Source organism: Apodemus sylvaticus, chromosome 10 (assembly GCF_947179515.1).
Source record: "Apodemus sylvaticus chromosome 10, mApoSyl1.1, whole genome shotgun sequence".
NCBI classification, from domain to species: domain Eukaryota; kingdom Metazoa; phylum Chordata; class Mammalia; order Rodentia; family Muridae; genus Apodemus; species Apodemus sylvaticus.
In genome coordinates this window covers 70,614,063-70,632,362 of record NC_067481.1, presented here as the reverse complement: position 1 = coordinate 70,632,362, position 18,300 = coordinate 70,614,063, and the positions used below count along the sequence as shown (strand labels likewise).

Genomic DNA, 18,300 nt, shown 5'->3' with positions numbered 1-18,300 from the left:
TGAACATTTCTGGGAATATTTAAGAGTCCTATAGGTTGTTTATGAAGTGACATTAGAATCTGGAAGAACATTTGTGTTTCTTAATGGTCTGAACTTTGGCATTATGCTGGAGAAGAAAAGAACAGAACTGAAAAACTGCCAGTTGGGTTGGTTTCATGCCTTAGTTAAAAATGTCATGCAGAATTTTCATCTGTAAAGTCAACTTTCTCTCCTGATCCTCAGACCTTCTGCCCTGAGTTTATATTGAGTATCCACACGTTAGCCAGACCCACAGACCCACAACTCTGTGGCACAAGGATGTGTTTTGTGACATTCCTCTTCTGTATCTGGTATCTGGATCCTTAGAAACTTCCAGAACCTAAAGGTGAAAATTGCCAGCTGACTCTCAGAATACCTTAAGGACTCTGGGTGGGATTCATATCTTGATGCTCAACTAGGAGAGATAACATGGGCTCAGGCCTGAAGGAGCCCTGGGGTAAAAGGCCAAGCACAGGCGAGGCAGATCTTGTGAGTCTTTCTCTTTTCCAAAGGAAGACATTTTGACAACTACCTGTTAGGAAAAAATAGTCACTTTTTAGGAAGCACATCCTTCTATGCCACCCCCAACCACCTCTGTAGTTGACATCACAGGAGAAAGCACCAATTCACAGGCTGAGATCTCCTCCGTCACACATCTTAGGCAGAGGGACACCTCTGTCACTTGAATTAGAAGACGAGGCTATGACTGAGGCCAAATGGGTCACCTGCAAGATGAACAAACAGGCCTCAGGAGGTATAATTATGAGAAAGAATTTATTTTTATCCTCATTACTGAATTCCACCTGACCAGGGAGGGAAGTTCTCTCTCTCTCCGCCCCTGGATAAATGTCCTCCTGGTCACTAATGGGTAATAAAGTGTCCCATGGTCATGGTCACAGAGGTTGAATTCAGAGACACAGTGTCCATCTGAACTAGGAACCAGTGGGCTTCTTCAAGACCTGCCTGTCCTTGTGGGTTTGGCATGGATTGAGGACACAGTCCCCCATCCTTCTCTCTGCTTCTCCTGCTCCCCAAACTTGTTAGTGGGTGCTCTGCCCTCTCCTACCAAGTTTGACATGGGGGATCAAGACCAAGGAAGTGGTTGTGGAAGTTGGGAGATGGTTGAGTGAATATGTCTAAAGCTCATCCTCTCATTGATGGATGGGTGCTTTTCTGAGTTCTGATGCAGGCAGTGCCTCTCCTGGGCTTCTGAACCCTCCTCCACTGTAGCTCCTAACTCTGTGCACACTTAACTCCCTCCTCCATTTTTATGGGAAGGGGATGTGGGTCAGTTGCCTTTCTGACAAAAGCAGTTTAAGAAAGGAAGGAAGGCAGGCAGGAAGGAAGGAAGGAAGGAAGGAAGGAAGGAAGGAAGGAAGGAAGGAAGGAAGGAAGGAAGGAATGTAGGAAGGAATGTAGGAAGGAAGGTAGGTTGGTTCCATTTCTGCTCATAATTTAAGAAAGGACAGAGTCCACCATGATGGGAACGTGGCAGCAGGAACAGAGGCAGCGCTCACATTGCATCCACAGTCAGGAAGCAGAGCAGGATGGATCCTGGTGCTCAGGTCACTTTCTCTGTTTTATTCACTCTGGGATCTCAGCCCATGGGTTAGCCCTGCCTTTTACTCAGGGTGGGCCTTCCCATCTCAGCCAGATTTCCCTGAAAATGCTTCATAGGGCAGCCCTGAAGAAGATCCTAGCTCTTCCTAGGTGATCCTAGATCCTGTCTAAGTTAACCACTGCAGGGAGGCTCCGTTTCTCCTGGGCAGACCAGCCTGGTAAACAAATTCCTCTTAAAGCAGAGTCCTTTCCTGCCTCCTCAGCCTGACCCTGATTGAAAAATGCTCCTGCCTCTGGGTGAATTACTTGTTTGTGATCACTGGTCTCTTTTCTCATGATGTTCCCTGGAGCCTATTAACATCCATGTGAGATTAGGATCGAAAGAGGACTTGAAGACTGCAGTATAACTCTCTCCAAAGAGACTCCCTCACAATTTTTGCTTCTTTCTCTCCCCCTTTTTTTAAAAGGCAAAATTCGCATAGCACATAAAATTAACGCCCTCTTTTTAAAAAAACAGAGTCTCAGTCTACAGTCCAAGCTGGCCTTAAACTCACAGAAATTCTCCTGCCTCAACCTTAAGAGAACCAAGACTACAGTTGGGAGCCACCGGGTCTAGTTTCAATTAACCATTTAAAACTTGTTAAATCTTTTTTTTAACACTCGTTTACTTATTTCATGTAGGGGTTTTGTAGTCCCACCATGTGCCATGCTGCAGTGCAGATGTAGAGGTCAAAGGGTAATTGTCAGGCTCCTAATGAAACCCTTTCTTGCCTTCTGTTTTCAGGGAACCCCAAAGGTGCGATGCTCACCCACGGGAACGTGGTGGCCGATTTCTCAGGCTTTCTGAAAGTGACAGAGGTGAATAAAGCAGACTTCCTACGCAGGCCTATCTTGAGGACACACCTCAAGTTCTTCTAGCCAGGATGCCAACTTTTCAATATTGCTGTATGACTCTCTAGTCGTCAATTATCTGGGTGGTATTCAGATTGCATCCTGAGATGAACACAGTGCAAGGGTCACGGGCTGGACGTGGTTAGAGCTGTGCTTTATTGTTGTTATCTTAGGGCAGCTGCTTGCGGGCAGGAAGTTCTTGTTTTTACTAGGGCTACCCCGCTTTTACAACCGCTTTTAGCCTCTAATACTGGTTTGGTTTGGTCTGGTTTGGTTTTTGGTCGAGATCTTAGTATGTCTTTTAGGCTAGCCTCAAATACCTGATGTCCTTGCCTCAGCCTCCCAAATGCTGGGATTACAAGCAGGAGCCATCAGACTAGCTCGCAGCCCCAGGGTGGAAATGACCCATCCCCCCAACATTCACTTGATATCAAAAAGCTCTAAGAACCCAGGGCATGGGGTGAGGAACATGTAAGCCTGATTTCATTCTTCGGTTAAAAAAAAAATGAGATCCCTCCCAGCTCCTGTATGTAACTCTATTTCAGAAGTAAGCCTCGACGACTTGTTTGTCAAGCAGGCTGGGGTTTAATTTGGCTGTTTTGTGTTTAAGGACTACTAGAGTCTGAGAAACAGCAGCAGCTGCTAATTGTAAGGCTGTACTTAAAGGTAACTGCAAAGTCCAAAGAACTTGCTTTCTTGATCTGACAAAAGCACAGTAGTGTTTATAAACAGCTAAGGAAGGAGAAGGACCTGTTCCAAGCGGGGTGAGTATGTGCGATAGCTTCCTTCAGGAGGAAGTATGCCAGGCCCTCCCTCTACTATAAAAACCATCTGAGTGTGTGCTACATAGTACTGAGATGCTTTGGAGGAAAACTGAGGCATGGTTGCTGACTGAGATCAGGTTCGGAGTCATGATCCAAAGTCTGTCTGAGCTGGCTCAAGGGCAAAAGGAGAGTGAAGACTTGTACGACAGGACAGAGAACAGTTAGGTCCCACTAAGGAAGCCCTCCCTCGCCCCCTTTGCCAGCCAGAAGAGTCTGTGTCTCTGGGTCCGATCCCATCTGGGAGACAGCTGTGGGATAGTGCCCAGCTTGTGTATTCTCCTTTAAGGACAGCCTGATTCTCAGCGGTTGGCTCAGGAGGCTACGTCTGGCCACCTGTTTGTGGCTTGGCCTCTTTTCCTCTGCCACCCGCCCACAACTCAGCCCAGCTGGCATAAATGATATGTAGGCCTCTCTGAGCCATCTTCTCCACGAGGCCTAGAATGTGCCATCAAGCTGAGACTGTGTGACTCTGTTCAGGTAGCCAGGGCAGCAGACGTTACAGGAAGGATGGGGAGGGGAGAGAGCCGGGCTGGCGCCAACACTGACAGACAGAGAGAGACTACAAGTGAGGTGCAGGCCGTCCTGAGAGGAGACTTCCCTGCGGAGCCTGGCTCTGCTGGTTTATATGTGCTTCATGTGCCTCTTTGCTTCTGCAGATAACCTACACCCACTGGCACTGCGACCTAACACTTCGCTTCCTATGCTGCCTCTCTCTCTCTCTCTCTCTCTCTCTCTCTCTCTCTCTCTCCCTCTCCCTCCCTTCTCCACCTCTCCTCCCCACCTCCTCCTCTCTCTCATCATTTTTCCCTCTCTTCTCACCTCTCTCTGTCCTCATCCTCCCCCTCCCCTCCCCCAGCCCTTCCCTCCCCTCCCCCTCCCCCAGGACCATTTTTTTTTCTCTTTATTGTTTTATGACTCTCTCGTTGTCTTCCTGTCAGTGTTTCTTTCCTTTCTGTCTCCCATGCCCGTCACCTGCAGAAAGTGATCTTTCCGAGACAGGACGATGTGCTCATCTCCTTCCTGCCTCTGGCTCACATGTTTGAGAGAGTGATCCAGGTAAGCCTCCGACCTGGCTCACTGCGATTTGCCTGGGCTCCCTGTGTTCTCTTGCAGAGTCAGTGGGCCCCCACTTGTGCGGATGTGCACTTTTCCTATTTGCCTTTAGCACACATGTTTGAGCGAATGGTGCAGGTAAGGCCCTGGGCGTCGGGGAGGCACCCTCCGTGCCCAGAACCTACATTCATGGCAGGGTCTTGCCTGTCACTGGCCGTGTGAAGTAGGACCCAATCACTCAGTTCTTAGAAAGTAGCACAAGGGGCCAGAGAGGCAGGAGGACCCTGGCCACCCCACCTGTCCTCCCTAGGACAGATGCTTCAGGAAACGCCCAGACCTACCTGAGCTGGGAAAGGGCCTGGTTGGTGGCATCAATTCCAAGAGCATGACAGACCTTAAGGAGTGCTTTGTCACCCCAGATATTTGTGGGACTGCTCTGTGGTGGCCAGGATGCTCTTGTTCATGACTTACAAACTTCTAAAGGCTAGAATGAAGCAGTAAAACTGAAGCATCAAACTGTTGTGGCTCCTAGGGTTGTGGCGCCTGGACTATGTCTGCACTATGTATTGGTCCTCAGCAGCTCTTGTGTGTGTGTGTGTGTGGGAGAGAGAGAGAGAGAGAGAGAGAGAGAGAGAGAGAGAGAGAGAGAGCAAAGCAGAGAATCCATATAGGATGGTGGAGTCAAAGAATTTCCCACACATATGTCACTGAAAGGATCAGCCAATAAATAAAATATATCTTTCAAGTAAATTTCTACTGTGTCTGGCGGGGAGACCTGGCATCATTGGGCCTGGACTTGAGTGCCAGCCATTATCATCAACTAGTTTTACACAGCTGGGCAAGCCATTTTACCTCTCCGAGCCTTGCGTTCTTCTCCTACCAATGGTCATGCTTGAAACACTGTCTTCCTTAGAGAGCTGCCCTGGGCATTAAAGAACAGAGCACTCAATAATAAGGTTCCTCGTGTGCTGCTTCCGGCCTCAGAGGAACCAGCCAGGAGCCCCTGGTCTCCCACCAGCTCTAGTAACCAAGGAAAATAGCACTTTATTCCACAGTTTGCAGAGATGCCTCTGGGGAATCCAAAGCCTCTCCAGGGAATAGACCCAGAATATTTCATAGCCCTGAGTTTCTGGGGCGGGATGGGGGGGCTCATGTCTAGGGTTGAGAGTGGGTTGTAAAGGGGGTACCAACAAGGATGGCCGTTCCAGCATCATTCCACTTGGCCTTCTCCCTAGGCCTGGCTGGGACTTGGTACAAAGTTTGTGGGTCGGTGGGTCATTTTTCATGCCACTTAGTGTCTTATGGCAGTAGCCAGAGCTGGGTGGGGGTCCTGGGTGCTCTCCATAAGGGCAAAACTTTGGATAGCTCTGGCCTGCAGCCAGGGGTTCCCACCCTAAGTGATCCCACCTTCTCATCCTCTCCCCCACAGTCTGTTGTCTACTGCCATGGAGGGCGTGTGGGCTTCTTCCAGGGAGACATCCGCCTCCTCTCAGATGATATGAAGGCTCTCCGCCCCACCATCTTCCCTGTGGTCCCACGGCTGCTGAATCGGATGTATGACAAGGTAAGCCCCACAGACTGGAAGGTTCTCATTTGCTGGTGTGGATGGAATCTGAGGGTTCAGGGGTGCTTTCCTTCCCTCCAGCGACAGGTCTGAAAACGTGCCTCCTTCCAGTGTTCACCAACTCTTACCTGTGTTTCCTTCTCCTGTTTCCTTCCTGCCTCCAAAGCTCTGGTTAAAGAGACCTGCTTTCCCTTCCCCTCCCCTCCCCTTCCCTCCCCTCCCCTCCCCTCATTTCTCCTCCCCTTCCTCCTTTCTACTCCATCTCCTTCCTATCTCCAAAATGTGCCTGGCCCTTCATATCGCTAACCTTCAGCTTCAGGCTACAAATCCAGTGACCTCTCGCATGTGTACAGGGGCACACGGGTCCTCTGCTAGCCAGCCTGGGCCCTCTTCCTAGAGGGTGTGTTTAGAAGGAAGATAATCAGGCTCTGCTCGACCGACCGCTGTCTCCTGCTTGTGCTCCTCAGATCTTCCACCAGGCAGACACCTCCCTAAAGCGCTGGCTCCTGGAGTTTGCAGCCAAGCGCAAGCAGGCCGAGGTCCAGAGCGGAATCATCAGAAACAATAGCATCTGGGATGAACTCTTCTTTAATAAGATTCAGGTAAAGAAATGAGTCTGTGAGTCCAGAGTAACACTGTGCTCGGTGGGTGATCTCATAGGGGAAGTGGAGAAGATGGCCCAGTGACCTGTAATATGGTTAACAACAACAACAACAACAACAACAACAATAACAACAACAACTCTTGTGCTGCTGCTGGAATTTTAGAGCCATGATTTTTTTCTTAACTTTTGGAGCTGTGTTGTATCTGCTGAAAAGCAAACTTACCAGTAAGGACCCCTAGGTTGGCCATGCTTCAGTGGATGGCCTCACACCTGTGCATAGAGAGGCCGCTCAAGCTGGACGCCATAGGATGTTAAACAAACCAAAAAGGAAAAGAAAACAGGAAGTTGGGAGAGAGGTGAGGGAAACAGGGATGGACCCTGGTGGAGTTAACAGGCAGAGTGGGCAAATGAATATGCTATGAGATTCTCAAATTAATTAAAAATAGCGTGTATATATTATATATATATATATTATATATACACACATACATACGCGCACATATATATATACATACACACATAAATACATATATGTATACATACACATGCATATGTACATACATGCATGCATGCATACATACATATATACATACATACATATGCATATATTCCCTTAGAAAGTAGGTCCTTTGGCCTCCACCCTGACACTGCTGGATGCTCAGGCGGCTGTTCCACTAAGAAGTCCCTGGGACCTGGAGGCCTGGGCTTCCTCCTGCCATTGCCAGTAAACCGGTGATGGTGGGCTTTCGACGGACCTTACTTCTCTCCAGATGAACAGGAGTCCTCTTTCCCTTTTCTTGTGTCCTGTCCTGCCAGCTTCTCTGGAATCAAGCCAGTCCCCAAGTGTTCCTCGCTGCATCGCCACCACAGTCCCCGTGTCGAGCCCCACCCTACGAATCTCGTTCATTAGTGGTATCAGCTCAGTCTGTTTCCTGCTATTCTGTTTTTAGCCACGAAAATTAATATTTAAGCTCTCTTGGCTCAACTTAGAGAAACAAAGTGTTTCAAGTGTCCTTTGTCCCTGCAGAACATAGTAAATAAGGCATGGTATTGATTTCTAAATGAGAAAAAAGTTGATGCCATTAAAATGTAGGTTGGAGCTGGAGAAACTGTTGTAAGTGATTGTTTTGGAGCCCGGTGACTAACGAGAGTGCGAAGAAGCAGCTGAATCACTTAAGGAGAAGCATGGTATTAAAAAGGCCTCGTGGACTAATGACACTCAGAGCCGGTCACGGAATTGGGCAAACTGTGGGTTAGGTTGTCAGCTAGTCACATTTATTACAAAAGAGAAGGCACTTCCTCAGCACGTAGCTCTCTTCCTGATCCGAGCCCCAGCATCCAGGGTCCAGCCATTTAAAGCTGACCTCGAGTGAGGAGCATATCACGTGTCACCATCATTAGCAGCTTCTCTCTTCCCACAGGCCAGTCTTGGTGGGCACGTGAGGATGATCGTCACCGGAGCAGCCCCCGCATCACCAACAGTCCTGGGATTCCTACGAGCAGCTCTGGGGTGCCAGGTATCATTGTCCAGGGCCTTTCTTGAGAGTGTGGGATGTGTGCTAGGCAGCACAGGTGTACTGTGCTGAGGAAGATGCCAGGGGGCCAAGCCTTTCACTCTGTGGGTAAGAAAAACACAGCCACAGAGAACAAGAATGGCTTTGCCACCTTTTGGGAACCCCAGGAATATCCATGCTATGAGAGTCCTTTACCTGGAACCTTGGAAGTTTAAGGAATCAGATGAAATATGTGTGTATGTGTGTGTGTGTGTATACACATATACACATACACACATACACACATACATACATACATACATACATACATACATACATGCTGGAGAGATGCCTCAATGGTTAAGGGTACTTACTGGCCTTCCAGAGGACCTGAGTTTGGTTTCCAGCAACCACATGGTGGTTCACAACTCTAGATTCAGGGGATCCAGGGCCCTCTTCTGGCCTCTGCTGTCACCATACATACATGGTGCTCAGACACATAAATATAAAATAAATATGTTTTTAAAAATGAAAATATAAATTGTTCTTAGTGTGCTGCAAACTCTATCATATTGGCCTGACTCTCTGCTTTCTACAGCCTTCAAAGCATCTCCCATCTCAAAGCAAGCGCATCAGGAAAGAACAGCCCATCTGTGTGCTGTTGTTTGGTTATCTCTAAGAAAACAAACAAACAAACAAAACTCTCTCTTAATTTATCTATTCAGCAAGTTTCGTTCAAAGGCATCGTGCCATGTTGTGGCTACAGCTGGGCTTCAAGGGACACTAAACATGTCTGTTTCTTATGTACAATGCTTAAGCTAATGCTTTAGATGCCTTGAACTCCAGGGCCTGGAGAGGAACGACAAAAATAAGATCAGACCTGTAGTAGATCTAGAATATTTATCTTGGGTATGCGTTTATCTGAGTGAAGATAGAGCCTGTGGGTGAAAATTGGCCAGAAACCTTTATCCCAAACCACACAACCTAAGCACGTATGGTTAAAAGTAGCAGCACAGCCCTGCTGTGCTCAGTTCCACCAGTGCCAGGCACCCAGGGCACCATGGCTCTCCATCATCCTCAGTTGGGAGCTGCAGACGGTCAGAGGGGCCACCAGACACTTCTGAGACAGTGTGGCCCACATCACAGTTTCTGTTTTGCTTGAAGGTCTATGAAGGTTATGGGCAAACTGAATGCACAGCTGGGTGCACCTTCACAACGCCAGGGGACTGGACATCAGGTAGGAGAGCTTGCAGCTGGGGAAGGGGGCAGGAGGTGTGGTAATGTGAGGGCGGTGGCAGGGCAGGGTAGCTGAGTTGTGATACTGTGGCTCTAATGTTTTCTTTGTTGCAATTTTTTGCACCTTCCTTTTTGTACATTCCCGTATTTAAAAAATTTTAGTTGTAATTTAAAACTGCATTTATTTACTTACTTTGTTTATGTGTGCATGCATGTGTGCACACACACACATACATGGCATACTGTGGAAGTCAGAGAACAATGTTCAAGGGTTTGTCTTCTCCTTTCATTGTGTGGATTTCTGGGACAAACTGAGATTTTTTCAAACTCACCAGGAAGCGTCTTTGCCCTCCTGCTTTTTGTTTGTTTGGTTTGGTTTTTTTCTTCCATTTTTGTTTTATAAATAGAAGTTGTGCAAAGTGTGGATCACAGGCTAAGACTCCACGTGGTAAAAGCTTCTAATACCAGCACGTTGTGTTTTATAGATTCTACATAACCACACTGCTCTGCTTACAGTTGTTTCAGAACTGTTTTGTTTTGTTTTGTTTTGTTTTTTGTCTTTTTAAATACAATGAAAGAAGCAGGCTATGAGTTGAATGTGACTTACAACAGACAACTCTCTCTTTAAAAAATATTATATGAGTGTTTTGGCTGCATGTACATATGTGCACAGTGTGTGTGTCATCTGGAGTCTGTTGGGGTCAGAGAAGAGTGCTGGATCCCCTGGAACTACAATTATGGATGGTTGTGAGCCAATATGTGGGTGCTAGGAGTCGAGCCCCAGCCCGTTTGGAAGAGAAGCAAGTGGTTAAATGCTGAGCCCTGTCTCCAGCTCCTCTGAGGACCAAGCCTTGAGGACGGGGCTCCTGTGGCATATTCAAGTGGCAGTGGCAGCCTCAGAAGGGAGAAGGGCCATGCACTCTCTCATTGTGAGGAGATTCCCCCTCCCAGGCAGACAGAAGCAGGTCTCAAGTGTTAGCTTTTGGGCCACCCATCACCAGACTCTGACTAGGCACTGAACAAAGTTGGAAAGCACTCAGCAAGAGAATTCTTTAGGACACTTCCCCTGGGACCACAGTCTGTGCTTACGTTTGCTCAAATGCAAACTGGAAAATTTGGAATGATGTGCAAGCGGGAAAAAAAAAAAAAGCTAGTTAATGCAACAGTATTTCACAGGATCTTGAAACATGATAGGGAGATTCAAAATGGAAACTGCTTTTTGACTGAGCCAGATAGGAGCATTTTTTTTCCATGAACCCAAAGTTGCAGGTGGTTTTGAGCTGCCTAATGTGGATGATGGAAACCAAATTCTTCTCTGTAAGAGCAGCAAGCTGAGTCATTTCTCCAGGACCTAGCTCTCTCCCTCCCTCCCTCCCTCCCTCCCTCCCTCCCTCCCTCCTTCTCTCTCTCTGTTATACTTGTTGTTTCCACTGTACTGAGCCACCATTCCATAAATTCCAATCCTCTCAGACACTTGTATTGTTTTTAAAAAACTACATTAATTTGTGTGTGTGGGAGAGAGAGCATGAGCGTCTCACAGTGCACATATGAATATCAGGAGAAAGATTATATGAGTCAGTTCTTTCCACTGTATAGTTTCTGGGGATCAAACTTAGGACATAGGGCTCGGTAGCAGACTCCTTTCCCCACTGAGCCCACTCTAACCCCACTTACCTTGGCCGCCACCCTTAATGGTTTCCCATTTAAAACTGTTGAGTTTTTAATTCACCCTTACTGGAAACCATAGGAGGCTGGGTGTCAGAAAGCTGATGTTTCTGTACAGTATCATAACAGGTTTAGCAATGTGTCTTCTAAAAGAGAAACCCAAGTGCCTTCGCCTTCCTTTTTCATACCTGGGGCACATCTGGTTCAGGACCTTGGCCAGCGCCTTCCTAGCTTCCCACCAAGTGAGGTAAAGACCACAGGGGCTAGTGAATGACTTAGATAGGATCTTGTGCCTGGGGTGCATAAGGTCATCAAACTTTGGGATTAGATTCCCCCCCCCCCCACACACACACACACAAGGGATGAGTAACTGCATCCTGGTTTTCTGTCCCTTGCAACATTGAGTACAATAGCATCCATATTGCCTAGGTGCCTGTAAGAAATACAGACCACTGTTATGCCGCGTCCCAGACCCCAGTCCAAATCTGCAGTGCAGCAAGCACTCTGGGTTGTCTCTGTACGCACCAATCCTGAGCCTGACTAAGGGAGAAGAAGTAACAGTTGTAGCTTATGATCCCCGCATAGCACACGCTGGCCTCAGTCTCCTGGTCCTCCACACTCACCTCCTGGATGATGCACCATTATGCCCAGCTGGAGAAATGTCTGATGTGGGCAGCACTGTTAAACCTCCTAACCATGTAGAATGCGTGGTAGAATGAGACTCCCACCTTGCTCAGGGCCTCCATGAAGGTTTGTGCTGGGTCAATTATGCTTTCTCACTCTGTAAGAACCAAATATAAGGGTCAGCAAGTGGCTCAGAGGTCAAGGCTTGTGCTACCAAGCCTGACAATCCCCAGAATCTACATGATGGAAAGAGAAAACTGACTCCTCCAAGCCTCCTCTGACCTCCAATATGTGCTGTGACACACACACACACACACACACACACACACACACATGCGTGCACGCACACACCCACACACCCACACCCACACCCACACACACACACACACACACTAATATATGTAGATAAATTAAGAACCAATAGCCAATGTAAGCCTTACATGGTGATACCTTCCTATAATTCTATAATTGCAAGACTGATAAGGTTGACACACAGAACCACAAGATTGGGGTCAGCCTGGGTGCTATAGTGACTTTCAAGATAACCTGAGCTACACTGAGAACCCTGTATGTGAATATATATATATATTCAAGTGAAGCTTGCCCTCTGCCTTCCCTGGAGTTTAGTGTTACCCTCAGTTTGTCCCTGTCACCAGTACCCGCATAAAGGTGTGTTACTCTGGTCCCACAGCTCCCCACTTTAACCCACTGGGGGGTTGTTTCCATTTTTGTGGCCTCATGTGGCCTAGGCTAGCCTCACACCACTCAATATATAGCCTAGGATGACCTTGAGTGCCTGATACTTTTTCCTCTACCTCTCAAGTTCTGGGATGGTAGGCAGGCTCCACTCTATCAGGATGCTTGGGGATCCCCCAGGGACGTCGAGCACCATGGGTACTGGACCACTGACTAGCATCACCTTGTTCTGGTGTCCTAGGGCACGTAGGGGCACCTCTGCCCTGCAACCATATCAAGCTGGTCGATGCAGAGGAACTCAACTACTGGACCTGCAAAGGAGAAGGAGAGGTGAGGTCCAGATGTCACCTCTCACTTCTATGGATGTCATATGTAGCCAAGCAGAAGACAGTGGGGATAAAGCCATTTTTTTTCCCTTACCTGCATGCAAAGTCACTTGAAGTTATTGATGTACTTGATTCAACCAACCCCACTGAGAATGAGTGGTCCTAAATCAAGAACTTTTAATTTCTGGGCTTTAAAAGAAGCATCCCCCCTCCACACACGCACCCGTTGTGGTATAGGTTGGAACAATATACCTTGTCTCAGCAGAAACATGGACCATAGTCAATTAGGCCAAACGACGTGGGTGGAGCTGAGCCACTCTCGCTCGGCCCTAGGGAGTGGGTGGAGAATCAGGCTTCCTGCCAGCCAGTGGAGCAGGGGGCCTGAGCATCACTGGTAGGATTACCCTGGCATCAGTATCTGTGGCGAGTATCCCAAACCAGCATGAGCCCAAGGTCAGGGACCCCTGAGGGAGAAGTGTCAAATGAAGAAAGGACAGCCAACACAGGGAAGACACTGCTTCAGACAAGGCAAGGGACAGCAGAGGAGTGGGGTCCGTCACTGTTGGATCCCCTCTATCAGGAGTGAGCAAAGCCATGCCATTTGCCCCCACAGATATGTGTGAAGGGACCAAATGTGTTCAAAGGCTACTTAAAAGACGAGGACAGGACCAAGGAGGCCCTGGACAGCGACGGCTGGCTTCACACCGGAGACATTGGGAAATGGCTGCCGGTAAGTATGTGTGGTGGGTTGGTGCTCCACATGCCATGCCAGTGACGAGTGGGTGCCCCTGTCTTTGTCCCATGCTTCCTGTGCCCATTGCCCCAGTGAGAGGGCCAGTGACCTGTGTGGAGGGCAGAACGTGGGCCTTCCTTAAAACAACTTCCTATCCCTCAGGGAATCCAGGAAAAGGTTTACTGGTGTATGGAGGCTGGTGGTTAAGTAGAAGGAGATATTTTTCTTGGGCAGATCTGAGAAGGCCAGTGTGTAGTTAGGGGTTTATTGCTATGAAGAGACACTATGACCACAGAAACTCTCATACAGGAAAACATTTCACTGGGGATGACTTATGGTTCAGGTTTAGTCCCATCACCATGGGAAGCATGGCAGCATGCAGGCAGATATGATGCTGGAGAGGTAACTTAGAGTTCCACATCCGGATGAGGAAACAGCAAGAAGAAAGACAGCCAGTGGTCCTGGCTTGGACTTGCGAAAGTGACACACTTCTTCCAACAAGGCCGCACCCACTCCAACAAGACCACGCCTCCCAATAGTGCCACTCCCTTGAGTCTATGGGGGCCATTTTCATTCAAACCACCACGCCAGGGACCTTGGTCCCCAGCTGAGAGCGTGGCATCTGGAGAAGGGAAGCAGTTGGCAGCACTGATGGGTAAGGAGCTTCAGTTCCTCTGACTCTGCTGGAAGTGGCTTTTAGCACCTTGAGTGAAGATGCACTCCTCTTGGGCTACACCCTGGCCCATTTGTAGAATAAGAAACCAAATCGTTAGAGCATCCTTTAGCTATGCCTCCCAGCTTTTTAGCTCGAACAACTTTACCTCATTCTCTCATTTATAACATTCTTACTTTGTTTGTTTGTTTGTTTATTCTGTGTGCATGGTGTGGGTGCTTGCGCATGTGCGCGCACACATGTGTGCAAGCCCAAGTGTATTAGAAGATAACTTGTATGCATTGGTTCTCTCCTCCTACCATGAGAGTCTTGGGGATCAAGTTCAAGTCCTAAGCCTTGACAGAAAGTGTCTTTACTCACTAACCCTTCTTTCTTGTCCACATTTCCTTATTTTAAAAATGAAGATGATAATGTTATTGCCTCTATAAGGATGTTGTCTTGGATGTTGCCACAAGGAACAAATGAGATCATGGCTACAAAGCACTTAGCACAGTGCCTGTCAGGTATCAGACATTCATGCAGATCCTCTGAGTGGGGGAAACCCTACTGCCAACACCCAGAGCCCTTGCCTGCTGTCCCTCAGCCAGAGGACCTCTCCATGTGTCTGAAAGTTTGCTGCTGTTTGCTTAGAATCTGAGGTGTTGAGTTTATCAGGTACATGAGCGATAAGAGGCCTTCCTGGCTCTGGGGCCCGGAGAGCCAATCTGCCTCTGCTTGGGCCTGTAGAAGAACTTTGCCTTTGGGAAACCTTCATCCATGTAGCTGGCAAGGCCAAGGCTTCAGTGTACTCCCTGGGACAGTAACTCTGCTCTGGAAGACATGCATTTTTTTTTTTTATGTTTGTTTTTGGCATGAGTAGGGTTGAAGGAAGAAGCAGAGGACAGGCACTCACTGGACTGACTCCTAGGCCAAGAGGAAAAGAGACTGGAAGAAACAGTCAGGCCAGGATCAGTAGCCAGTCAGCTCCAACAGAAGACCCACAGTTGTGTAGGAGAGGGCCAGAGAGGCCTGTGGGACATGGACACCTTTGGAGGGAAGGTTGTCCCGTAAGCCAAGGACAATTGAGACTCAAGGCTCTGCAATCAAGTTCATCAATTTTTTTGCTTTTATGTATTGGTGGTAGTGACAATGATGATGATGCTGGGCAGGTGGTGGCGGCAGTATTCTTCAGAGGTTTTTGTGTTTAGCCCTGTGTATAGCTCTGGCTGAACTCAAATGTGCTGCCATCCTCCTGACTCAACCTCCCAACTGTTGGGATTACAGAAATGCCGTAATGCCTGACTCCTATATTGTTTTATCATAAAGAAGATACCATTTGTGTCTTCATAAAGAAATCCTACACATGTCTCAGAACAATAAACAGTCAAATCTGAGGCACCGAGCCTGAATGAAGCTGCCCCCATTTCAGGGCGTGGCAGGAAGTGAGTGAATAGACTCCCATGAAGCAGCTGGGGTGCTCAGACCCAAGACTCTCATACAGCAGCCAGCAGCCCTGGAGTTAGGATGGAAAGTTTTCATCATTTCTCAATAAGGGCTTAACCTTCATTGAAACTTTCCTTCCATTTGAAATGGGTATTCATTCACTCTTTCTGCGTCTCTCCCATCAGACTAATTGTGCATTCGTGGTTTTGGTTCACCATGGCTCTGATGTGACTTTCTTGCATACTGTTCTCCTATATGTGTGTTTGTGCCTTTTTGTTCCTGTCCACAAGCAAGATCAATCTGTGATTTTTACTCTGAGATGACTCTGGTTTTGGCATCAGCTCGTTTGAATGAGCAGACGAGCGCAATATTCTTGACTTCCCCCCCCCCCCCGCCATTTCCTAGAAGATCATGTGCAAGGCTTCAATGATTATGTTTAAGAAACATTTGTGCTTTTAAAATTTATTGTTTTATAGTGATAGATGAAACAGAAGTCCTCTAATCCAGAAAGTCCTGGGTCTCAACCCTGCGTCCCCTGTTTCCTAGTCACAGTCCCCTTCGTCCCTGTGACTGTTGGAGGAGTGAACTAATTGCTCGCTAATGAGGATCAGTTAATGGACCCCCATCCTCTTCATTAGAGGGGCAGAGGTGACAACAGCCAGCTGTGGCTATAAAGACCAAAGAAGCTAGCGCAGGGGAAGCATCGGGGACCCAGCCCTAATGTTGAGACAAATCAGGACCGATCTCTTTTCCATTCCTGGAGAGATTGTTCTGGCCCTGGAGGACCGAACAGATGAGTTAGGGATGGATAGTTGGTTTCCATTGGAGGAGGAAAAAAGAGGTGAGGGTGAGGGAGTCTACAAGTGAGGATTGATGGGCCTAGGAGGAGCGGGGAGGTGGGGGGCGGGGGGGGGGGCAGGAGAGGCAGACAGGAAAGACCCCAGGCTAGGGCAGTAAGGACAACAATCTCAAACTCACTCTGGGTGAGCCATATCCTGGGTGGACAGATTTTCACAGCCTGATAGAAGTCACTGACCATGATGAAGTCTGGGAGCCCACGAAGAGATCTAGCCAGCAACTTAAGCATATGGAAATGTCTGTCCCTAGCGTGCTGTTCCCAGAGACAATGAAAGTATGACATTCATGGGTTCTGTGTCACTTCATCACCTCAGGAACACAAAAAGTTCCCAGGGTCAGTGAGGTGAATAAAGTCCTGGAGGCACTGGCACCGGCACCCATTCCCTGCCCTCCCTGCCAGTGGATGCCGGGGACATGATCTAGTGGCTGGGTGGAAGCGCTGGCCCTCTGAGGAACCTGCTCTCAACCAGGAGACACTCTGGGGTGCAAGGACACCCTGGGGTTGAGGCTGTAGCTGGAGCAATAGACTCTAGTGAGGTCTAGTGGATCTGGAGATGTTGGTGAGGAAAAGGTACAGCTGGAGCACAGGCCTAGGCAGGAAGAGCCCCGGTGGGAAGGATCTAGATCTGAGAGGAGGCAATGAATGACTGCTTCAGGGGGCGGGGCAGGGCGGGGCGGGGCGGGGCGGGGCGGGGCTGGGCTGGGCGAGGGTGGTTAGGGAAGTAGGAAGGCCTGGTAAGGCTGATATAGAAGAAGGGATGGTAGATACTCAGAGCCCAGCAGAACTGGCACATCACTCACCTATGGTGGGCGATGGCTCCATCGAGCCCCATGCAGCATCTCTGTAGACACAGAGCGAAGCAGCTCTGGGGTGCTGGGGTTTACAGGTTAAGTCTGCACTGAGGAAGGTAGCTCCCGCTTGGAAATGGGAGCCTGTCTTACGAAGCTGTCTGTTCCATTCCACAGGAAGGAACGCTTAAAATCATCGATCGGAAAAAGCACATATTTAAACTTGCTCAGGGGGAATATGTTGCACCAGAGAAGATCGAGAACATCTACATCCGGAGTGAGCCTGTGGCGCAAATCTATGTCCACGGGGACAGCTTAAAGGTGAGCGCTACTGCTCCAGTCCTCCTGCGCATACTGGCCTGCCAGAACCTCCAGATTGCTTTTTGATTTCTAGTCACCAGGACTCACTCACCCATACATTTCTGGTCAAGAGGGAAAAATTCCTTTCTAAAAGAGAAATTATGGGGCTTGGGAATTTAGCTCACTGAGCAGAACACTTGCCTGGCAAGCAGGAAGCCCTGGGTGCCCAGAACCACATAAAACCAGGCATGGTGAAGTGTGCAGAGGCAGAAGGATCATGAGTTTGAGGGCAACCTTGGACAGCAAAAACGCAGAAGAAATCTTAATTACTTAGGATTTGGTTCACTGCAGTTAGGGAAAATGAATTCCTTGAAGACATAGAAATAGACATTTCTACTAACTTTTAGCATATGCCCACTAATTCCCAAGAGGGGTTTCTTGAAACAATATATTAAATAAAAATTCAGTATTTTTGATTTTCTGATTGAGCGTGTGTGTATGTGTGTGTGTGTGTGTGTGTGCATGTGTGTGTGTGTGTTGCTGTGGGTTGAACTCAGAGCCTTACTGCATGCTAAGAAGGCACTCCACCACTGAGACCACTGAGATACCCCACCCTCTAAGCACTGCTGTTTCAATATTTAATATGCAAATCAATCATGCAGGGAAATTAATATAGTAATGCAAGGAATGTTACTGACAATAATATTGGTTATCAATATTAAAACACTTGCTGTCAATATCATTTAAGTCACAGTCAGAAAAACCAAAAAGATATTCTCTGGTATCAGAGCTACTGACTCTATTCTCCCCTGTGCATTTGTTTATATAATTAAACCTTGAAACACTTTTAAAGAAAATAACCAAAATTTTAAAACAGTTCCTCATAAACAAATTGGAAGTAGTCTGGAAGTTCTGGGAAATGTTTTGGCTCACAAAATTTGGATCAATCAAGTTAAGCATCCTCAAGACGT

The 18,300-nt window shown here is 47.9% G+C and overlaps 1 protein-coding gene across 1 annotated transcript in view; it reads left to right on the top strand.

Annotated features, from left to right (window-relative positions):
* The window catches only part of Acsl6 (acyl-CoA synthetase long chain family member 6), a 47,012-nt gene that overhangs the window by 18,860 nt on the left and 9,852 nt on the right, over window positions 1-18,300 (top strand). The window contains exons 10-18 of the mRNA XM_052196994.1: window positions 2,363-2,436; window positions 4,407-4,484; window positions 5,776-5,910; window positions 6,378-6,512; window positions 7,936-8,031; window positions 9,172-9,244; window positions 12,470-12,558; window positions 13,168-13,284; window positions 17,207-17,350. Coding sequence (XP_052052954.1) covers window positions 2,363-2,436; window positions 4,407-4,484; window positions 5,776-5,910; window positions 6,378-6,512; window positions 7,936-8,031; window positions 9,172-9,244; window positions 12,470-12,558; window positions 13,168-13,284; window positions 17,207-17,350 — 941 coding nt within the window. The remainder of the gene's footprint in view (window positions 1-2,362; window positions 2,437-4,406; window positions 4,485-5,775; window positions 5,911-6,377; window positions 6,513-7,935; window positions 8,032-9,171; window positions 9,245-12,469; window positions 12,559-13,167; window positions 13,285-17,206; window positions 17,351-18,300) is intronic.